Raw genomic sequence first — 25,047 nt, 5'->3', positions numbered from 1 at the left:
AGCGAATCGAAAATGAATATTCTGAATTGCAAATTTTTTGCAACGCCGCGGCACATCGATCTTCCAAGTTATTGCCAAGCAATTAATGCCTCGATACCGTGGAATTTTCCTGCTAAGAGGACTTAAGAAAACTTCGAGGAAATGTTCTATAGATACAGTGCCCGTAATTCATGGTACTTGTTATGGGGTACAGGGTGATTTTATAGTGGCGAATAAAAGAAAGTTTAAGATTGATACACTACGAATTTGTATACCTTCTGTACGAAAAACTCTTTTTACCGTATTGGTAACAGACATCATATTTATTCGTTGCTCTCATCCAATTAATATGAATCCATTTTGCAAAGTTATATTGTCCTTTTACGCTTCTTAATTTATAAACTTTATTTTGTTCGCCACTATATATGACGAAATAAATTGAAAAGATTCGTTGGTCTTCGAGAAAATCAACCGCGTATGGTTAAAGTTGCATTCGAGGAAACGACATTTCATAATCAATGTTCAACAGTCTCTCAATTTCGACCAATATTTTACCAATATTTTTCGCAGATACAGCAGAAAAGGTTACCGAAAAATTTGCACGACCATGCAGTGTAAAAACGAAATACACCGTCAATGTATAAAAAGCAATCATATTGATTCTCCTGGAAAACAGCTACTGGCGTATATACATACGCTAAAATTCCACAGACTATCAAATATTTAGAAACTCGAGCTTCGCGTCTCGTGTTCGATAACGCATAGTGTGCAACACTGAAGGTATCGGAACTGAAAGGATTTAAAGTATCCAGCGTAGCAGGCTCGACAGCGGCATTCGAAACGTCAAAATAAAAAGGCGCGAATTTATCGGGATGATTTATTATATTTTTCTGTGGGCGCAACCTAAAAACCATATTTCACGCTGATGCATGTAATGGCGCGTGTGCACGCGCACGAGTTCACGAGACAGAGACAGAGAGAAAGAGAAAAAGAGAGGAGGGAGAGAGTTTCAATTCCAGGTGTCGGCTATACGAGAGAAATATTCCGGTAAGAAATTGCTACCGTGTGGCGCAATAAAAATACATGAAACGCGATTACTACCGAAAACACGATAATTACGAGAGAACGACGAGCGTTGATTAAGAGTCATCTGTTCGATGGCTACTTTACGCTCGACATCGATCATGGATACCCGGTTATCATTGAGACAGGCTACGATACAGTTTCACTGGTAAAAATTGCTCGTTAACAGCGTACGAATTGCTGGTGCGATAAAAAAGAGACAAAAAGGGAGAGGATTATTTTCGCGACGATTGTAAAGCGATTTTTATGAGAAATTTTCATCGTGTAAATACTTGCGAACGTACTGACATGTTGGATATTAAAAAATCGTAGCGTAACTGTTGCGTACGCGGTGGAATAGGATAAAAGGGAACACGCGTTTAACACTTTCCGGTAACTGTAAACTGGCGTTCGTTCGAAATGCAGACCATTCCAGGTTTCATCGTGGGTGATGTTTTTCACATTGCAAACTGGTTCTGCTGTAGTTGTAATGTTTCGAAAATATTGAAAATCTGATTTGCTGAGACTCTCGTTTCGGTTGGTTGATTTCTGGTCGCTGTAGGATCCAATTTAGATTTGTTCCGAATTTATTCGTTTTTTCATGTTTAATTTTGTTTTATTTGCGTTTTCGGTTCCAACGATTATCGGAAAACGCACGGAATATTCAACAAAATTGTTGTATTTACGTTAGAAATGGAGAACGTTCTTTTTAATCGTTCGTTTTTCATCTGGATTTTAAGAACGGAGGAAAATAATAAGCAGATGATATAAAATAGTGTGCAAGAAGAAATACTATAAATTTTATATGAAATCAATCGCAGAAAGAATTACTTTCCTTTCCCTTCTTTTTACGTATCTTTCTTTACAGAACGTGTTTTATTTACTTGTTCAGGTATCGAGACGATAAGGAACTGGTTCTAACCGACGACCACTACGAGGGTGGTATCACGGAACAAACGGCTCTTACCGTGAAAAATGCGACCCCCAGTGACATGGGCTCTTACAAATGTGTACTAGAAAATAACATTGGTTCATCAACGTCAGAGGACATCGTACAGGTCTCGGTTCTATGTAAGTATCGTGAAAATCAATGAATACTATTTTCACTGAATGATCGACGTTGTTTTTCTTTTTTTTTTTTTTTATTTGGACGAATTTTACAACCAATTCTCATTGAGAATTATAAGTAAATTTTTCTGGCGTGGTACTATGTCGCGTTTAATAAGTGTTTATCGCGTGTTTGATTCTAGTTGAATTTAATGCTTAAATCTAAAGGGTAATGTCTATCGACAAGTTATTTAAAAAATATCAATTTAATAAATTTTCATATAATAGTAAATTTTCGAATCATCGCGCAGCCAGATCTGCAAATATTTAACCACACAGATTCCATGCATATTCATACCTAAGATCAAATCCCTATTAAAATATCTGTTTTTAATAATCCAGAGAAAAATATGATAGGTCCAGGAGAAAATAAAATCGATATCATCGATGGGAAGAAAAGATACACGGAGAAACAGTTCCGTTCCGTTTCACATTACGACAATTTATCGCGTTTTATTCCGGTAAACGATATTTATGCGTCCATAAATTCTCTGGAACGCCGCTTAAAACCAATGCCAGGACATACGTAATGCCTGCATTTTTATTTCCGAACATAATCTGTCCAGCTTTCTATTTGTAAACTTTTTCTTCACGCCACACTATCCGATCGTGAAACACAAAAACGTTTATTAAGGTTTTATAATTTCATACCGGGACCGCCAACACAATTCCGTTGACGTGATAATTGACGTAATTACGTACGATAACTTACTTAATTAGAGTTTCAAAGAAGACAGGGAAGATCAACAGAATCTACATTTTTCTGAAAAGTACACTATCCGATTAATTTTATATAAACCATATCTTCGATAAATATGTTTATCTTCAGAGAATTCTTTATCTATTTTCTTTGCGAGGAGATAAGAAATTGTGAATAATTTATAAAAAAAAGGAATCTTTATGTAGCCTAAGAAACATCGTATCGTTAAAAGGATTAACTGAAATATTCGAGTTCTTAAAGTAACAGATGTTTTGTCAATATCGCGTAAACCTTGTATTCCTATTATTCTATAAATCTTCCGGATCTACCAGACCGTATCGCAAATAAATTCAACGACCGCGAATCCAATGAAAGATCATTTGTCGCCAAATAATTTTTTCGATTTTTAAAAAAAAAAAAAAATACGTGAACGATAACGAAGAAAAGAAACGTGTGGAGAGAAAGAAATATCCTGGTCTGGTATCGATTTGTCCGGCCATTTTGTCGTTCTCGGCATGGCCATGCATTTTGCACTTATCTTCATTACAAGGACTAATTTCCTTCTGGCTGCCCGGCCAACTCGAACCAACGATAAATCGTTCGGCAATTATTTATTCGTCGAGTGTAAATCAACGCGAGTAAAAAGGATAGTCGAACGCGACGCAGCCCAATGCTATTTGTTTGACATTATCGTCGCGTATCTATACGTATTACCACGATTTTACAACGTGTCGACCGATTAAAGCCAAAGTTTTTGAATATCAGGCGAGATACTTGAAAATATGAAGTTAATTGCAGGAACTGACAGGCCAGTAGTTATCGTCACTTATTTAACCGGATAAATGAAAATCGAACCGTGCACGCTATGAATAATGAAGCGGGTATCTTAATTAGCCGATGGCCCAGCAATTACACGGTTCATCGAATCGTCAAATCGGCACAGGCGTTAATCGTTTTATGACTAATTTCGTTATCAAAAACCGATCGATTCTATCTTCGGTCGTTACAATTACGAAATTCCGAGAATTCAATAGAAGCACACTTACGTTCGTAAGTTTTATCAAATCGTTTTATTCTCGTTATCGAAAGCCAATCGAGATTTAGTCTGGTCTGCAATAGAATTGCTAACTTTGAACGTAATATTTGCTAAAATAGGATTCCACAGAAATCTGATAGTTAGCGTTTTTACGGCCTACCGCATTATGAGAATCAAATCGATTCTGTCTTTGTTATTGTAATTAGCTCGATTCATAAATCATTGGAAAAGATAAAATCGTTTTTCTTGTATATTTTTATTACTGTTGCTTTATATTTTGTTATTTCATAGCGCTCTTATAGCTGAAAATATGCACATATAATATAGAAATGTAGGAAACGATTAATTTGCTGGATAATTTATCAGGATTCCTGAATAATTTCGCAAAAACGCAACGTTTAAAAGCAAAACCGGAGACTCGCGTTTGAATATTACGCAAATAAAATATAGTTTTCGTCGTAATTTTCAATAATTTTCTTATGTTTATTCTCGTACCTTTGCTTCTCATATTGAATTTTGAAATCGAATATATTCAAGGATAACTACATTTATCAACTTAAACCAAGTCTTGGATGGTAGAAATTTCAGATATTAGGGCTGTGGAAAAGGAACGTGTGCGTGAAGTAGATAGGTTAATCCATTAAAATGAATGATTTCGATCCGAATCAAACGAGCTGATTCTCCCTCAGCCTACAATTTTTAAAACGAATTTCCATCAGAAGATTTAGGTATCGTCGGTGTGCCATTTAGAATTTCGGGTTCCTTTATGCCAGATCGTGGACAGCTCCATTTATCAAACTGATCAAATTGCCAGGAGGCACGATTTAAGTATTATTATAGCCTTTGCAAGGTGCAAATATGTCATAAAAAATCTGTCTTTCAAAATAATTCATATTTATTTATTTAATAAATTCTTTAAAATGAAAATATTAGATTTTTAATATGATACAAATTTAATCGTAGTTTAAATTTAACGCCGTAGTATTAATATTTAAAAATTGTTCATTGATGATTAAAAATAATATAAGTGATAATTGATATTCGTTAAAAATTAAGGAAATAAAAAGCAAAAGATTAAATTTCAATTTGATTACTTGTTCCTGCCGCAACAGAACATTCTTTTTCCTACAATTGCCATCAAGGAAGTTGAAAACTTCGTGTAACTACATTATTTGGAAGTTTTATCACTGAATTATACTTTTGTCCTCAAAAATAAACTACACACCAATTAAAAAGGAACAAAGCGACAAAATTAAACAACTTTGAACATCTATCAAGCTGCGGAGCGAAATACACAGGACGCAAACTTCCTTTCGGAATAGAAACCATGGAAATAGAATAGCTCCAGCAGAGTTTCGAATTCGACCAGTGTTCCGATACCGTGGAATATCTAAAAGCCGCAGGATGAAGCGGTTTCGACAAAAGTCACACGAGAAAATGTTCATATAATTCAAGTTATCTAAACTAGTGGTAGCGCAATTGATGTATTGTGATACTTATAGCTCTACATTTCTGTCGGCTGATTATAATATGACCAACTTGGGAAAAACGTCAAAACATAAATTTAAAACGTACAAGAGAAGTATTGGAAAATACACGATTACCATTTTGTATTATACTTTAACCCTTTCACTTTGAAGCGTGAATATAAAGCGATCCAAATAAAGTATTATAAGAAATTTTCTCAGAAACAATAAAGATATTCATTTCATTCTCTATTTTTTTTTTTTTCATTAAATTGCTCGAAAGAATTTTAGGGGGCAATTGTTGGACGAAAAAAATTTTACGCGTTAGTTATTATTGAAATTGACTGTTTCAAAAGTTGGATGGCTTGACTAGCGATGTTTGTTTCAATCTCATTGTTTACTATTTTGTTTGTATCTTTAAGTCGTCTTGATAAAACGTACGAAAAGAAAAACCTAACAATTGCATCTTTGGTTATTACCGAACGTGTAATAATTAAATCTTGGGTAATTAAGACGGCGCAACGTGTGTGTGTCAGTATCAGCGATTGCGTTAAATGGAAGGGGATTTAATTTTTTATTATTTGTATATTTTCTATGAGACTGAATAACTGAATATAGCAACTTGCATAGTTTCTTCTAATCCTGCATTTAAAACGATAAATGGCGGAAAATATTCTTTTGAAGAGGAACTGAAAATTTCCTTTCAAGTAAACTTCTGTCTAAAGAAAGCGAGCACGTTGTAAAAATACTTCAATATTTTTCACGCGAATAAAGAACATAGTAATTCTTAGACAAACTCGCGTTATACAAAAATTGTAACTGAAAAAGTTTAACTGAATCTAAGTTCGCGACGATCTTTTGTAACGCGGTATTTCAATTACATTGGTTTCTATTCATAATAATATGAAATTACGAGTATCGCAATTATGCGAATTAATTAATTTCAGCTCTTACAAGAAACTTTCGAATGACAAGAAACCAATTAGCAGATCCGTTGAAAATGACAACGTGAGTTCGTGCTCGCCATCCATATGCAGATGCGTTAGTTATAAGAAATAGTAACTAGAAGATAGTCCTAGTTACAATCGATAGATTTAATCGATAGGCTTAAGATGCTTTTTTGTTTTTTATCCCTGGTTTTTGTAAGCGCGTGCAATAAAGGTTTTTTTTTGGCTCACATCGGTGTGATAGATTTATCCATTCAATAAAATAACTATTCTGATCTTACCTCTGAGTATAGAAATAACAACAAACCCTTTCTAAATCTCCAAATTCGAAACTTATTTCAAATGATTTTACGTCGAAGGTGCAGGAATTGTACTGTATTATAAAAGAAAGATTCTTCTATGTGTCTGGCGGGAATGTATTAACCTTGTCACTCGCGATTTGCCTCCGCTTTATTCTCATGCGTGACATTAAACCAGCAATAAAACAGAGATCTATCGTGTTTTAAAAAACCAATTCCAATTTCTCCACCTCCGTCTGTCTCGTAAAACGAGCAAATAAATAGCGTCCCTTTTGTATTAAGGTTACGCAAGTTTTTGTATTCGATATTCCACCAACTGAGTTTTAAAAAAGTGCCTTGAATAAAATAAGAAGAAAATAGGCGGATATTCTCGCCGCGATAGTCTACAAAGGCGGGATAGTTAAGTAAAAAAAGAGAAAAGGTTGAAGCAAATCCACGGATCACCGAGACGATACGATTCGTTGTGCCGCGGAGGGAGCCGTAAATATATCAGCATGGATTAAATAAGCTGCTCTCTCACACCCTCCAGCTGGGTGCCGGTTATTGGGTCAGCCACTCCGCGTTTCCAAGAAGTTAACGTCACGTTAACGTAAACTCGGCCGCGATACAATGAAATTCTAATTGCAGCCTTAATACCGCTCGAGGGTGTTGTATTTTCTACAAACAATCCATGGAAACGGGCCGTGAATTCGAACACGGAAAATTAGTTTCGTCGGGGCCGAATCCCCTTTCCTTTCTTTCCTACGCTTTTCTTTTTCCTTTCTCCGCTCCATCTTCTTCTCCTCTTCGTTCCTTTCGAGCACCGACTACGCTGCCTCTCTTCGGATTCTTTTGTTTTGAACTTGCTGAAATCTTGATTACCTTGCCGAAGGTAAGAAAGAAGATAAAAAAAGGAAAAGAAAAATTGTTTCAGCCAATCTGCTGATTGGATCGTCGACGAAAGTTTCCTTTCAGGTGCTCTCTGAACTCTGGTTGTCTCGTTTTACTGTTTATTCGGCTGGATGTAGCATAAACGGCCCGTTCTCTGGTATGTTCCATGCCGGATAATATATACGCTTCATTTTGAATAGTTTTGCCGTGGACGTAAATCTTTATGCGATGCTCGAGCTCGTAAAAAATACATGAGCCTTCGGCTCCCTCTTCTTCTTTTTTTTTTCTCGCTCTCTGTGATCGTTCGGCACACCAGATTCACAGATGAATCTTCTTTTTTCCTCTCTTTCGTTATTTATTTATTTATTTACCTATATTGATTAAGTTTATTCGAGCGAAGTATTACTTCTAACGTGGATGATCCAGCTGGACAGTCACGTTCTCCGTAGGACATTAAATTCGTTAACTTATGTGGGTTGGCCAAAGTTATTGGAGTTTTTACTGCTGTTCGAGCATTAACTTTAGAAGAGAGGAGATGTTAGGATAGTATTTGGGTTGATATAAACATCGTGGATGAATTTCATTATAATGCCCCTTTTCATATCCTTCTCTCTAAAATATTATACTTAAGAAGACAACAGTCAAATTACAGTAACAAAATCTAATCTGCTAACAAACTTACTTTAAATAATAAAAAGATCAGTTTTCGTCATACTTCATAAAATTCTATTAACCTTTATAACTACTAAAGATGAGATGAGAATATTTTCAAACCAGAATACTCCTCCATGTAATCTCTCGAATAATATTACTTACTACTACTATATCCTCCATATTTCTCGCACAAAATAAAAACAAAAATCGAACGAATACACTCTAGTATCGTGAAAGAGAAACAGAAAATTCCGAAAAACAGGTAATAATAAATACGAATACAATGTTTCTGAAAAGAGAGAATCGTAATATTAAAAATAAATTATAAAAAAGAAAAAACAACCAGTATTTCCACATACTCTAGTCGATGATAAACAATCGTTTCACTGTTCCGACTCTCATTTGCTCGCAGACAAGCCAGTGGTCAAGGTGATAATGGACCCGGAAACGCCAGTGAACGAAGCAGACCGGCAGAACGTCTCGCTGACCTGCGAGGTTGTTACTGGAAATCCAGCAAGCTTGACCGCCGTCCGATGGTACTTGGACGGGGACCTGCTGAAAGAACTTCCGGATTGCACGAGAAATAGCAGCGCAACCACCACGACCACCGAGGAATCTTTAATTTTCTGCGATATCGATCCGAGCAAGCTGCTGTTGGAAGCGGTGGGACGTTCCTTTCACGGGAACTACTCTTGCGAGGGTAGAAACGACGCTGGCTGGGGACCACTTTCACCGAGTGCACCTGTCATGGTCCATTGTGAGTCCCCCTTTTAATTTTTAATTCCTCGATCCGATCCATTTGCTCGTTCGCTCCCCATGTGAACCAACTACTGGGACTCCTGTTTGCGAGAATTTGTTTTTCTTTTTCTTTTTGTTCTTTTCTTTTTTATACCGCCAAGATTTATTTGCCTGGCGAAAGAACAAAATGCTGTTTTAGGTCAACGATTTTCAATTCTTTTTTTTTTCTAATTACTAATAAGGTGCATTTTTAATTTTCTTATAAATACACAAAAAGATCGGCTGGCTAATAACAAAGAAAAACGAAGATGAAGTTTGGTCGGAGTTTCCGGTATAAATAACGAGTTGCTTGTTTGCCGTGTCGATAGACAAACCTGGGCCAGCTTCGATCTCGTACGAGCCCCAGCAGGTAATAAAGAAACGGCCATTGACAATCACGTGCTTCGTACTGGACCCAGGACGGCCAAAGGTAGTTGGCTTCAAATGGTTACGAGGCCTTCATAGACTTCCGGATGAAAACAACGCTACCCTTACCATCGAGTCGGTTAATTTGGAAACCGAAGCGAACTTTACTTGTCTGGCTTACAACGAAGCCGGCGACGGCGACCCGGCTACCACGTTTATCGACGTGTCTGGTGAGTTGTAAAGTTACTCGAAAAACTTTCTAATCCCTCGTCGAATAAATCTGTCGTCCGTCCTTCACGTGACGTTCATTTCGCGTTCGAGATTCGTGCACGGCCGACCGAGATATAAAGCGCTAAATCTTACAGAATTTGGAAAATGTGGTGGAATAAGGGAATGAAACTAAATTCTATTTTACAGTATTTTTTCCCCCTCTTTCCTTCGATATTTCAGAAATATAGGATATTCTGTTTAATCTACCAAGGTATTTATAATTTGTAAAAATATATTTTATATCGAAAGAAAAGAGATCTGTTTAATTTTCTAATAAATTTATACAATTCTTTTTGTGAAATTTTTCGTTTCATATACACGTATAAGTTTGTAAATAAATTAAAAATTTGATTCGATTATGTAGGATCTATTAGAATGTTTCAAAGTTTAACAAAAATATGTGTCTCGGACAATTGAATATAATTATTTTTATTCACTTTTCAATTTCACATGTGTGTTGGAATTAATATTGAGTCGATTCGTAACTAGAGATGTTAAGGAAATCAATGATTTCCTTTTCTATAAACTGCAACATTTTTTCACTCTATTAATTTATAGCTGATGGTACGCTAAGCACAAGGTACACGACGATATATATATATATATGAATCATAATTTGTTTCGCGAGCAATTCTGGTAAAATTTGTATTTCCAAAAGAATACTTACGCTACTTACGGCACGCACATGCCTGACATAAGGCCGACCATTTCTACTTAAAATGCCATTCTGCCTCGTTCTACGATATTCCTTTCCGCCTCTTTCTTAGTGTTCAGTGTTTGATTTGTCGACCGAAATTCTTTTTATTCGGAAGCTTCTACACGTAAAAATGGCTCAACAATTGGAAAATTATTTTTTGAATGAAATTGTTTAAAAGTTCGTTGTATGAAACTTACGTTGGTACCACAAACACACCTTTGAAAAGCACCTTCGTGTAATAAAACAAGAGAAAAATGCAAGAAACTCGCAATATTTAGAACGGTTACAAAAATATCATTTTTTAAATTTCAATATTCATTATATGTATATATGCTGAAAAATGTATTAAGCTGTAAATGATACGTAACGCTTTATTACTTGTTACTTCTGTACAACAGAAAGATAAACTTATGTAACGTGAAAGAGCACAAATGTTTCCACAGTTTCCGTGCTGTATCTAAATTAATGATTCGTATCTTGAGACCTGTGTAAACTTGTCTTGTTTCCTGTATTTTTCCTTCTTTTATTTGTTTCTCATTTCTTTGTATACTTAATTCGCATAAGCGGCAACATACATTACGTTACGTTTGCCAGCAACTCTTGCATAATATTTCCCCGATGTCATAGAGGCTTTATTCGACTCGTATTTCGTATAAAAATAGAGAAACGATAATAATATTATAACGCTTCACTGCGTTTCAAAGGAGAAGACGCAACAACTATCGCTCGAGGAATATTCACGTTTGAATTCAACATCTCCATGTGTCCACTCATTTTTGAAATTCCCAGACAAATCACGTACAAATTCGTAGCTCGTTTATTTAATTTAACGAATTGAAATAATTACACATTTAAATAATTTAAAAATTGTTAAAAAGTTTCGTCGCTGTCATGCTATGCAGTTACAAGATTTATTTAATTATGTTTGTCAAATTTTATTTTCCACTTCATCTAAGATTCAATTATCAATAACAAATTAATTCGCACGTCACTCTATTGCATTTAAAACTACCTTAAAACAGCTGCAAAATCGTATCGTATAATAAAGTTTAGAAAATATTCCGCGTCGATTCGAGCTTATCGTAACGCAACGATATCGTATCTCATTCTCGATTCGTAACAATGCCCGTTCCGTTTCGAGGGCCAGTTCAACTTGTTCTTTGATTGTCAATAGCGGAGCCAACGTTTATCAAGAAGCTGCTCCCTTATCACGGCTACGTGTACAATTCGCCGAACGTTAGCATCATGTGCTGGGTAGAGTGCGCTCCGATGTGCAATATTTCCTGGCTAAAGGACGGCATGCCGATGGATTTCTCGAAAACGAACCGATACTACCTGTCGAACGTTTATCATCCGCCTGATCCGCGAACGAATGACTTCGAAAGCATTCAATCGACCCTGGTGTGGAATCTAACTGCCTGGCCGAGTGGCCAACTCGATCGCGTCGAAGACAACGTCAGATTCACCTGCGAGAGCAGCAGCAACAGTATTGGTGCTGGAGTGAAAAGTAGCACGCACTTCCATGTGGAATGTGAGTTTATTTGATTTTCAGTGAAGTCAACTTAACTTCTCGAATACTGAAAATGTTATCCTCGCGTACTTTTCGATATTTATAGACTATTCATTTTTTTAACGTCGCGCGGTATAAAGCTTAAATATTTATAAATAATTACAACTATGGGATATTATTTAATATGTCATATTTTATATTTGTCATTTATATTTTTTAACGCATTATTTCGCTACGATTCTCCTCGGTGGATTAATATAATGCTGTATTCGTGTTTGCATTCGAACAGTATGCACAAATACAGTCACTTTACACAGCGTAAAGTTTATACGCGTCTTTTTCTTCGCAACAGTTCCGCCAGAAAATATGACGATATCAAAGAAGATAATAAACGTGACGGTCGATACGATACCGGAAACGGTGAGCTGCAATGCGAGAGCACAACCGGAGCCAACGTTTCGTTGGTTTCGGGAAGGTTCCACAGACACTATCATCGAAGGCCGTGTCCTCGATCTGAAAGTGGCGGTGCCTAGACGCAGCAACGGGACGTACTACTGCGAGGCATCGAATCGCCACGGAAGCCGGAACATTTCCATGGTCATGAATGTTCAATGTAAGTAAAGAAACATCCCGACGTGCAAGTTCCTCAGTCATCTCGAGTGACGTTCAAATATTGAGAAAGATTTATGTTCTCATGGCAGAGTATTCTTCAAGAAAGAAATGGCAGGAACTAAAAGAACGATTTCTCTCTCTTTCTCTCTGTTTCTTCGACTATTTCTCTTTTTCATTTTTCTCTTCTCTTTTTCATATTTTCCGTTTACGTTAAGAAGATAAAGATGCCAGTGTTCGTTAAGGTAGAAGAGACGTAGAGATGAAATTTAAATGCGTAAGCAGAAAATGCCTTGTTAAAAATAAAGTGCCGAAGTGTTTCATAGAATTGGAGTAAACGATCCGAGAAAATCTTCGATTATATTTTACGATCACTTCTTACTAGTGTCTTCCTTAAATTTATAACGAAAAAAGAAAGATACATGGAGGAGGATAAAGTTTTACTTAAATTAATTTAAGAAAAGAATTGTATTTTCAAAATAACAGTAAAATAGTACTTTTGCCATTATCGTGAATACTAATGTTCCCCTGAATATTTTTGATTACGTTACGTATAATAAGAAACATGTTTTGGAATATCAGAGCAAATAAACTCCTCACGTTCGCATTACAAAGATCGATTAAATTGTTTAAGACTGTTTCACGTTCGATAAACCGAAGAACGATAGGAATTCGGCCGAAATTCGTTTGGTTTGAGAAACGTAATTTCGATCAACGGTGAGAACGTGATGAATCGTTCTTGAAATATTTCACGCAATTGCACGTTTCATCCCTTCATCGATTTCCAGTTTCTCCTACGTTTCATACCTCTCGCCTTATATTTCCAATCTCAAATATTTCCGAAAGTAACCAAATGCTGTAACTTGCTATTACTTGAGGTTAAAAAATTCATACTTTCTTCCAAGATACGAAAAGAAGCATCGAAACCAAAAGATTTCAGTGACCTCAGAACCAATGTACCACACATTCTCTGATAATTCCATCTTCTAATTCTTAAAATCACGTTAATAAATCTATCATATTCCTATGAAGAATCATAAATTACTCGTTCTAACGGTCTCTGATAGATGTAGCTGTTACATCATTATCATGCTCTATATGTTCTATCTCAACAAAGCAGCGCAAGACAATGATTTAAGGAGCAAGTAAGACGCGTGTCCAAGTGACACAGACGTATTCGTGCAAAACCAAAGTAAGTTAATGTGATTTTCTTCCTTTGTAGTTAAGCCAGAATGTCACGTGGAAAGGGAACGAATAGACGGGGAGGATTACGTCGTGTGCTCAGCGACGGCCAATCCGAAAGAGACTGATTTCGTTTGGTCGTTGAAGAGTGACAATGACACGCTAGAGCAGAACGCCGAGATGCGCAATGGGAAAAGCTACATCCGCCTCGATGCGTCGGTAACCAATTTCCGGACGTACGTTTGCGTTGCTAACAACTCTATCGGCCATTCCAATCCTTGCGACCGCGATGTACCAGGTACGTTCTGATTTGCTTCCTGTTGTACTTGATGATTACTTGTGTTTCTATAAATTAGTCAAATTATAGAGATAAAAGTGCTAGGTATTAAAGAAAATGAAATCTAACTTATGGATAAATTAAATACCTTATGTTTAACGTGGCGAACGGATCCTTAGCTCAGACATATATTTATGACATTGTTTGATATTATACTCATTTATTATTATGCAAAATGGTTTGCCATGCAGGTTGGTTTTAAAATATTTTTTGTACCTATTTTTTTTTCTTTTTTGCACCTCAATTACTTACGAACGGTTTTTAATGGTCACGTTTAATTGAAATAACAGAATTTTAATGACGAAGATGTGGTAGACGATGATGATGCTCGGTTTTGAAAACTTGGCAATTTAATTAGGAACGAGATTCCAGCCGAAACTGCTGCGAATTTTTACGGAGAACGGATTCCTTTGCCAGAGTTATTTTTCCTCTCGCGATATCAACATTCTCATCGTGGCTCTTACATTATATTGTGTGGTTGTAATTCACGTGTAAAGAAAAATTCCCGAGACCGAGGATCTGAAAGCGTGAGAGATTAAGAAAGTCTAGAAACGTCTCTTGACCACTTAGAAATACAGCAGAATACCAGCAAGTACTTCATTTATTTACCTCTGCATTTAAATACGTTACAATATAAAACTTGTGTTATTCTTGATTTCTAATCTTCACCATCAATGTTATACTTAATTTTCTCATAAATTTCTTTCATATTTCTCATAAATTATTCACGGATAATGAAATATTTTACTAAATTATATTAACGGTTTATACGAATGAAACTTTCGATCGAAAAAGTTATTTGAGACAGTACGCATGTGTAGATAAATTTTGAACGATCCTTTGATCAGCTTATAGTGTTTTCATATTCTAAAGGTACACGTATATTGGAAAGTTACAAAAACGAAATTACTTTCTTGTCAGTGTCACTAAATATTCATAAAGAGATGCTTTACATGTTTGCTCGGATCTTTTGTGGATGGAACCTTATATTAATATTACGCTGAAGCTAAGAAACGAATGGATGATAGGCGATAAAAAGGAAGCAATTCGAGATTAGACGAAATTATTCTTTTACGATAGTTGCAAGAAATATCTTACGGGTCAGTAACGTTGAAATAAAATTTACATAGTGTAAAATTTCAGTCCGAGGTAAATTCCATTAAGAGTTAAATAAATTCCGGATAAACTGCCGCTTTTCACGTAGAATAATTTTGAACGAAGCTATTTGTGCGGTCAAAGTACTTGCAATTAAGCATATTTTTATTTCTGGCTATACTTCGTGATCCAGCAGCAAGATTTAACGAACTCGAGGCGAGACACATTTTTCCATGTCTGGGGTTCCAACGCGAACATTCGAATGAAAGTTCGTAAATTAGATTCTGAATTAGATTCCCTTGAATACTTGGTAAATTCAAAAGTTTGATTTATTCCAAGTTAAATCGGATTTGTTCTTTTAATTTGCATTCCTCATATATTTTTCTCGTTTATTTAAAAACGTCAAAACGATGGTAATTATTTTTCGCGTGGTTGGCGTACCTGAAATCCGTAGCGCTTCTTTTGAACAGAGAAAAAGGTGTTGTTAACAGTATGTAGATGGTATGTAAAAACAAAATTGGACGAGGATCGCGATTAAAAACGGAAATTATACTTTTATTAAATGTTATGTTAATTTTATTATCGTAGACACGAATTTTCAATGTCTTTTTTTTTTTAGCAACAAACGACGGAGATTCGAGAAAGCGCGGCTAGATTTAAACGAGCATTTTCCGTGATACGAACTCATTTATGTTGCCTCCCGAATTCGAAGTTTCCAACTAAGTAAATCGAGATTGATCTATCTAACAGGGTCATTACATAACAAGATATTTCTGCAGTTATGAAATTAAATGTTAATAAAGATAGATGAATTTCAAGTTAATTGATTTCAATTCTTTCAAATATTAACGTAGCATAACTTAATTTCAGCAGGGAAGGATCAGTTTATGGAAATATATCGAGTGATCTATAACTAAAGTAATTGTTATGTGATTAAAAGTAAATTACGAGTAAGTTCAAAAGTTCTTTAAATAAATCAAGAAATTAGAAATCTTGTTCATCGTAATTTCTGTTTCGTTTCAATCCAATCCTCCTTTATTTCGATCTTTACATTATGTTTCTGTTCTCAGATTAGGAAAAACAACGTGGTAAATATAATGCAAAATATATAACGATTTCTTTCGTAATTAGTATTTTAATCAATGCAAACAGTATTTATAAGAATCTTCGTATTTGTAGGAAAATAATTTGGAATTCTTCCAGTGGGACATTTACTCTTCGACTTTTAAACTGTTATCATTCCTTCGAAGGAAAATGCAACATCACCCTGGAGGATATGAATATCCAAGCGATTAAATAAATCTACGATAAACATTTTTCGGAATAGTTATTAAAATTTTCATAGAAATAGCTTCGTTGTAGCTCGTAATTTAGCATATCGAAGAGGTACATGTGGCTCCCTTAACAGAAAGTAGCTCAAAGATCTAAATTACCTAGCGTTGACTTAAAACCATGAATAGTATTAAAACTATACATATATTCTGCGCAATATCGATGTTTAGTTATGGTAATATTTAATAATATTTCCTTCAACGAATGATTAGCAAATAAATAAGAAATATTGTACATTCTCGTTTCTTCTTAGCTCACCATGGACATCGAAGTAAGTTCTACCATAATTGTTGTATTAAATATATTACGTTTCGAAACATTAAATATTAGACTGTATTAATGCTAATTTCTTTTTTATATAATTTTTCTTTTATATTGTCACAAGATATGTATGCAGGAATGATCTCAAGAAAGAGACGAGCAGAAAAGAATTTCGCAATAATGTAACAAAACAGGAAGAAATATTCTCAACGCGTTTGTTCTTTTTGAGCATTTCTGTTCGTTCTTCACACACGTACACACACACACACAGTCGGTATGGACTCCTCAAAGATGCTTTACACGTTTGCCGCGATTATATTCCATTCCTGTATGTATATTTGCCATAACTGAAACAAAGTTTCAAATAACGAAAGGCTAAAATAATTCAAATTGACGAAACCATACAAAGAATAATTTTGTCCTAAATTAGTGAAAAGATCTTAGAAATTACTGTATTAATCTCTTTCTCTATTCAACGGTTTTATTAACTATATAATCCTGTGCTGTAAAACGATATTGTTCCTTAATTTATTAACGAGACAATTTCTTCGCGTGGAGTACTTTTTAAACACATTTTTGCTACGATAAGTGTCGAGAAAGAGATTAAATGTAATTTGAAAATAATCAGCTGAATAAGAAACGATCGAGATTATGTTGTTTTCTCCTCAAGGCAGAAAAAGAAATTTTATGCGTTGCTTAGCCCTAAAAATATTTCATCGGGTTTATTTGATTAAAATGGAGCACCCTATATAAGCACATAAACTCTCGTAATAAAGGTAGCTTCTGGTAAAATATTATAGAGCAAGGGAATGGATTAAATATAAGCAGAAATATGAAAAGCTTCTCTTGAGACGGGTCGTCTTACTTTCTGTATTTATAATATTTCACAGCTGTCGCCGAAATTTGAATTGCAACCGTTCTGCCGACTGTTTTATTTCGTAATCAGGAAACGGTGCCTACCGTGAAATCTCGTTGCTCGTATTCCCACAGAAAAATTTTTAAAAGATCTGCAGAAAAATTGTCGATCCTCCGAGTTTTAAGGAAGTTGAAAATATGAAAATTTTAGAAATGTAGATATTTAAAAATTTAATAAGATTTCTGAAAATTATCTTCTCTTTATTTTGTTTGTTTTTTTAAATAATAATCTTTAAAAGACTTTCAATTGCTTTCAAGAGCTTTTACTTCTGATAGATATTTTTAGTATTTTCAATCACAGAGTTTCAAAATTGCTCTTCCAAATATTTATAAGCCCCGATATGAATCTTTTCATTTGAAGAATCGTTATAGTAGATGCTACTAGTAGGTCCTTTCTACTGCCATTTAAAAATCTCAATGTTTTCTGGAAGGAAAACTTTTGTCAAAAGTTATAAAAGAAAGTTTCTTATTTTGTTCTCTAAGTATTTCAAGAATAACCACGAGCTACGAAATATTAATTTCGATAAATCGATCCGCATTTTCAGGTCATATACCGTGGTGGCATCAACTGGAAGGAAATCTTCTTCTGATAGTCATCGTTGCCGCAGTTGTCCTTATACTTGTGATAATCATCATTTGCGTGGTGATCTTCATCGTTTGCCGACGCAAACGAAATCAGATGAAATGTAAGTTGCCCTTTCTTTCTAACCATGTGATTGTCATTGTGATTTGTTGTTCACAACGATTCGCATGACGTAGGCCATCGAATGGACTTTCTTCGAGATTCTAACAATGTTACAAAACTCGTTCAAAAATTAGAAATACGTCATACAAAATTAATATAGCTGTTGAAAGAAATTTACGACACTTGCAATTAGTCGAATCGAGATTCCTTAATCAATATTTAATAACTAAAATTGGTAAATTTTCAAGTCTTTTAATTTAGTTATTCTTTGTGATAATATCAGGATAAAATTAATCGTTGAAACTTATCCTAAAATTTGAACAATAAAATCTCGAAGAAATCCATTTCAAAATCAAACGATCATCACGATAGGCGAACACTTCACACACACAAACACGCACGCACACATAAACACAAGCACACACCTGAAACACGATGACATAATTTACATTGCAGATTGTTCTACGACAAATAAGCATTATTTAAATCATCTGGCAGTTGCATCAGCGACAATGTTTTGAGACAAATATCGTACCGTTGTTCCCACAGAATTTCCATAATAAACGAAATTTACTAAAACATCGGAAATTTGCATAATATACATAATTCGCGAAATTCAAACTTATCGGATCAATTTTACAAGCTATCCGTTACATGTTCCGACGAAATTAGTCGTACACGTCGTCGCTGGGAATTTACGAAGCTACTGGTAACAATGCAATTTCATAATGACCATCGAATCGTTGGTAATTAACGCTGGCATGGTAGCGTTGTTCCATTGTCAGGATTGAAAAACTGCGAGCACGTAATGCATATTTGTCGTCGTGGCATCTCGCGAGGGGTGCAATTCATACGTCTCTAGAACAGTTATTATCGGGATAGGGATAAAAAGTAAAAAGAAAAACTGGAGAAAAGGAAGAAAAGCAGGAAACGATAATAACAGGTTGCGGTAATTTTCTTCCAACACGATTCGGTTCTCTGTATGCATACAGTGATCACCAGAATCATTGTCACAGTGATTAAATTTTCCTGTTACATTCTGTGTAAATCTGCAATTAGAAGCAATCGATTATTGCTGCTTATAATCTCCTTATGTGAAAATAGAAAAAATTACCGTAACACGGGCGTAATCGGAACGTTACGCGCGTATATTTTTCTAAATTACAAGTAGATATTAAAAAGACCTTTGTATCGTTGGCTTTAGTATGGTATCCAGACTGCAAAGTATTCGGTTAGAACGACACCTTCTGCAGCCTTTTGAAGTAGCCGAAGCCGAAAATAAGGGTCGTTTCTCGCGAAAAAAAAATGCGTCAAAAATTTCGGTCAACTCGTTGACGGTGTGACGTCCTCGTGAATTTTGACTTTGAATTTTTCTAGATATCTTTTCCTTTTTTTTTTTTTTTTATTTAATAGTTTTAACTCGCTGTATGACTCTATACGCATTTGAATCGTGTCGCGAAATCTTGATAATCCAACTAGAATGACGATTAACGGGAAAGCTTGTGCCGACTATGCGCTTACAAGACGTTTTTCGGTAGTTTACAGCTTGCGCGATTACGATCTCGGTGTTGTTAACGATGGGAAGGCTGTCGAGCGAGTGACGACATGAAAGTTGCCGAACGCCGGCGAAACGAGCAGTAAGCGAGACGGGGTTCGCTGCGGGACGGAACCGAGAGCAAAAACGCTAGATCCGACGCCGTGTCGAGCAGAAAAACGCTAGATACGGCACGCAATGTTAAAACCCGCGAATCCGTTATGGTTCCCAAACACGTTCAGTTTCGTAGAAAATGACCGTCGTTTAATACCGTCGAAATACCGTCGAAAACACACATTCGTCAACAATTTTGCAGTCGGCTACTATATCATATATTTTCGTTGTATTTTCGAATGCGCGAATTATTATTTCATGATAATATTATTAAATAACGAATTATTTAAAACGAAGATTCTACGCGACTGTCTTAGAAACCGAAATCAATATCGTAGCAATTTTCAATCGTTGCTTATGACGCATTTAAACTTTATATTGAAAAATCACGTTTTACAAAGAAAAGTAATTAATGGTACTTTTCATGAATTTCCACGAATTTCAGAAGAAAAGCTAATCCATGCTCGTACTTTCGTGAATCACTGTACGCATAACAGACCATACGTTACTCTTTGTGCAACGAGATCTCGTTTCGCTGATATCCATTCGCTCGCTTTACTCGTGCTGTTTACAACGTTGTTCAATCTAACCAGAGTAAAATGGAAAGAGAGTAACGGAGGCTCATAACGATCGACGCATCGCGTTCGTCACACAACGATATACACGATATATCGGGAATCGGCAACGCTCGAACGCTAAAAACGCGATGCTTGTGTTTTCATTGTTTCGAAACCACTCAACGACTTTTTTTCACGGTATGAATTTTCTCTCAGGAGTTGACAAAGTTAATCCTACGTGCTAAGTTTGCATGTTTTGCTTGAGTTGAGTTTGAAAATAAAAGAAAGAAAAGAAGCAAAGAACAGGAGATAACGTAAAGATGCCCGACCGATCTAAAAAGGATGGTCGAGCAGAAAATTATCTTTTTCTCTGTTCTCTTAGCTTCTGTATTTTGTATAATTGAAGTTGTGGCGTTGTCGTGTAAGGCCTAGGCCCAAAAAATTCAAGACTCTGTTTGCTCGTCGAGAGTATTTTTTTACGATACGTCGAGACGTTGTTCACCTGTATAAAGTTACATTACTATCCATCCGACCTAGTTGCAGATATTCAATCGACTAATATTACACGAATACTAGAATTTTCGAAACTCAAGAAGACGCCAATTACACAAAATGTACGAAATTTTGTTATTAAAATTCTGTAAATTAGATTTACCTAATTACAGTCATAATTATATATATACATATTTCTATATGTAATTGATTTTTAGTGCAACAAGTTCTACAATATGATGACAATACAGTAATATAAAATCGAATATTATCTGCTGCTCCAAATGATGAAATTTCACTTTTCTCTATTGTACAATTATTATTGGGTACGGTATATGATTTGGACTAATGTTCGTACGATTGAATGACCGCAACTAGACCTGCATAAATCATGCACTGCATACATTATTTTGCGTTGTTATTATCGCATAGTTCATGCTAGTTACAGAAAACAAAGCATGTCTATTATGTTACGTAATCATATAAGGTAGATGGACAATGCGAATTTCCCATTTGGATGCAAAGACAAGTACATACATGTATACAAATTATTAAGTGTACGAACTCGTGCTGCGCCATTCTAACGAAAGAAGAAACATTGCGTTTCACCAACTGCTTCGTGGATAATTTTTACATCCTCTTCGTTCGTGCAACTAATTTTAACGTAAATTGATTTTAACCAATCTTACACACAAGATGCGCTTAATTATGTGTATTGTTTATATATGGAAAGAGTATAGAAATTTAATTAATACGAAGGTGTAATATGGAACGAACCATCTTTAGAGACAGCAAAATTTTTCTCTTAAATATATGGCTTTTCAAAAAATATATTCGGTCAACGATGTCATCGATAAAAAATATTGAAACGAATAATTTATCACATTGTCTCATATTTATTACAATCTTATTATCATATTTTCGAAAAAAAGGATATTCATTTTGCTGGACGATTAAAACGAACGAATTACTGGGAATTTTAATCAGCTGAATTTTTATGCGTCAACGAGAAGAATGCTTTGAATAATATGCACGTTGCGAGTTTCATTTTGATAGTCGCGATCCATCAAATTGTCTTATAATAATTATCTATCGTTATATGATGAAACAACGTTATAATATTTCGTTAAAATGCAATGATACATCTTATATTCGATACGCGATCACTGGGATTGGCTGTCGTTGTTCATAAAATCAGATCGATATTTTCTATGGACGAAAGAAAACAAAATAGAAATACAAATGCTGAAAATCGGAGAATCGTTTCTTCCATTACACCATTAAAGTGTTATTTTAAAATGTGCAACATTTTGCAACAGTCGTTCTTCTTTATCGCATATTTGGTGAGATTGAAAAAGGATTATTTATTACGAATCACTGCTAAATGATAAAATACTGACTATCAATGAACATTGGTTGTAATTGGATGTTAATCTTTTAACGAAGCAATCGAATTGGATTTTACCTATTGGTGAAAAGCCAATAAAACAAAAATTGTCGAATTTTGTACAAACAGCTCAATTAATAAATATAATATAACTTTTCTATATTTGACTCTAATTGTTAGAAGAAAAGTTTTTAATGACGAGAAACTGAATATTTCACATCATTGTTTAAAAATTATTCGAAAGAATTTATTTTGCCTAGAAAGATGGAAGATTACTCCGAGAAACGGCCGTAAAACTATTCGATAAGTGGCAAAAACAATTGAAGTACAGTGTCTTTAAATCTTCTTTAACATTTGCTTAAACCTATGAATTTCAGAAAAGCCCTGAATTATTTTAGCGAGTTTAATCTTTCGTCGGATTCGCATAATTGATACAATTTGAGGCTTTCAAATGTAAGCTATGTCCAATGGGAATTATATCCCGATATTACGTCATGAATTAGTACACCCATTTCGCTATCATTGCTAATGTGTACCATTTGTCCGGCGAAGAAATCATTTCCTGGATGTAATTTCTATTAGTCGCAGCATACAACCAAAAACCCCAAATTCCAACATCCAATTACTAATCTCATTAAAGCAAATTTTTCTTAACTCGACCAACGAAATTACCAATATCCCAATTTTGAAAGTTCGCCAATCTAACTCGATCTCGCCATTCTACCTCAAATAAAATTCGCCACGCAACAACGAACGAAATGGATGGTAAATTCTCCGATGGAAATGTCCTAGAAGTTGCACTGGTCAAAGAACAACAACCAAAAAACAAAAAAAGAAAAAAAAATCATTCGCCAAGAATCTCTGGTCATGAAATAGCGTTCGGGACTGTTCGAACGCGATCTTCTTCTTCGGGAAGTTAGCCGCCGTTAATTAAATTCACGGCGTCGTAAACTTCGAACCGGAAAGAACGTCTCTGATTAAACAGGGTGGCGCTCACGAAGCATCATTTCCGGTTGGCGCAGCACGGGTCTCGTTCTTCGGTAGTATCTCACTAACACAGAAAAACTGATTCGTTTTCTGCTCTACTTTTTTAATTTGGACTTGCTAAACAAAACACAGACAGTAATCGGGTGGTCGAGCTGGAGGAACGTGAACAGTAAGTACGAAAACGCAGAGCATCCTAACACTTCTCGCTTCTCTTTTCTATCTTCCGTTTCAATTTCTCTTACGTTATCTCTTCACTGTTTTCTCCTTCCTTTTTCTTTTCTTATCGCTCTTCTTTCTTATTCTCGTTGTTGTTATATGCGTTTCGCAATCGCTGGCTTGGCTGTCTTTCCGTTGCATAACAGCGATCCCTGTTATTTCGAGAGGTTAGCCTAATTTCCGGCCGCTTGATGCTCGCCTCGGTAGGGCCGCGATATTGCCGGGACGTGCGCTTCCGCTTTCCACCGGCAAGAAAATGTATTTTTCGCTTTATGAAATGGCTGCACGCGCAACGCTACGCTAATAATTCAGGAGAATATTCGGCACACTGCACGAACACAACGCATACACAAGCTCACGAAAGTATTCCGATAGACACATTTTATGAATATATGTATTACGTATGTTATATTTGCATAGCTTGTAATTAGTACTGTTACGAGACTCGACTGTCATGATTACGTTGGTAAAGTACGTTGGAAACTAATCTTTAAATATTTATGAAAATTATGGGATATTCAGTGCAAGTATATATTTCATTTCAAACATTTTATTTACAAAAATTAAATTACATTAATCATTAGTAAATTACGTTACATTAATAAGCATTAAAATATTCAGTGCGATCCTTTGTGATATTTATTATACGCTTAAAATGACTATACGTGCTGTGTACTGATCTTTTACTATATACATATGTCCTTACGATAAATGTCTTGTAACTCCGGTATATATTTCAATTGGTTTCATACTTGACCATTATAATCGTGCCAGTCATGTCTCGCTATAGCGCTAAATAGAATTTCAAAACATTTTATTTCACATGTACGATATGAATATGATAGTTTTCTATGTTAAATATTCAAATACTTTCGAGAACCAATGTATACACGTTTGGTGCGTCATAGATTGTAGGTTTCCGTGTGTGTGTGCGGGTGTGTGTGCGTATGTTTTAACGTATCCAGGACTCGGCTGTTAACCCGGGATACCAACCCGACGTAGGTAAATCTCGTTATACGATTGATCGATGGAATTATCGGCTTCGCGTATCGTCGGTTTAACAGGTGACGCGCAATACCGAACCGAGATCCTGTAAACTCTCGTTTAGATCAAGTGGAAGGATCTCTTTTTATAGCTTGGATTATGGATAGGATGCTAGAGAAATGGATATCTTCTTCATAATTTGTACGGTTTATGTGAAAAAGAAAAACTTACGCGGTGAAGTAAATTTGGGAATTGAAAATGGATTTTTGGACGAAGCTTTGTTTATTGAGAAAATCGTCTTTAAGGATAGTTGTGAAATACATTGTTGTTGTTATCTTGTTTTATTTAGAACGTCGTATCTTTTAAAAGAAAAATGATGAATGTTTCCTGTCAACAAAAATGGGGTTGACGATCATGCTTGAGAATATATTAAATACTCCGCATAAAATATAATTCTGCTAGAAAATGTCTTAGGTATTGAAAGAATTGAGATCTAATCAAACCGTAAAAACGAAATCTTATGTAAAAAAAAGAAAAAAGGAAAGAACTCGTATCTTGTACTTCCATTTGATCTCTTTATACAGAACCGTCCACTTAATGCATCAACTTTCAAGTAATCT

General features: G+C 35.3%; 1 protein-coding gene across 2 annotated transcripts in view; it reads left to right on the top strand.

Annotated features, from left to right (window-relative positions):
* nrm (neuromusculin) overlaps window positions 1–25,047 on the top strand; it is a 428,251-nt gene that overhangs the window by 361,535 nt on the left and 41,669 nt on the right. Inside the window, exons 9-16 of one of the 2 annotated variants that reach the window (XM_076618030.1) lie at window positions 1,934–2,112; window positions 8,533–8,877; window positions 9,227–9,493; window positions 11,405–11,761; window positions 12,093–12,353; window positions 13,572–13,829; window positions 18,017–18,157; window positions 23,360–23,396. In XM_076618030.1, the coding sequence (XP_076474145.1) occupies window positions 1,934–2,112; window positions 8,533–8,877; window positions 9,227–9,493; window positions 11,405–11,761; window positions 12,093–12,353; window positions 13,572–13,829; window positions 18,017–18,157; window positions 23,360–23,396 (1,845 nt within the window). The remainder of the gene's footprint in view (window positions 1–1,933; window positions 2,113–8,532; window positions 8,878–9,226; window positions 9,494–11,404; window positions 11,762–12,092; window positions 12,354–13,571; window positions 13,830–18,016; window positions 18,158–23,359; window positions 23,397–25,047) is intronic. The other variant, XM_076618029.1, reaches the window with a different exon arrangement.

Source organism: Bombus vancouverensis, chromosome 4 (genome assembly GCF_051014615.1).
Source record: "Bombus vancouverensis nearcticus chromosome 4, iyBomVanc1_principal, whole genome shotgun sequence".
Taxonomy (NCBI): Eukaryota; Metazoa; Arthropoda; class Insecta; order Hymenoptera; family Apidae; genus Bombus; species Bombus vancouverensis.
The sequence above is the reverse complement of the archived record's forward strand: the minus strand, read 5'-3'. Positions and strand labels throughout refer to the sequence as shown.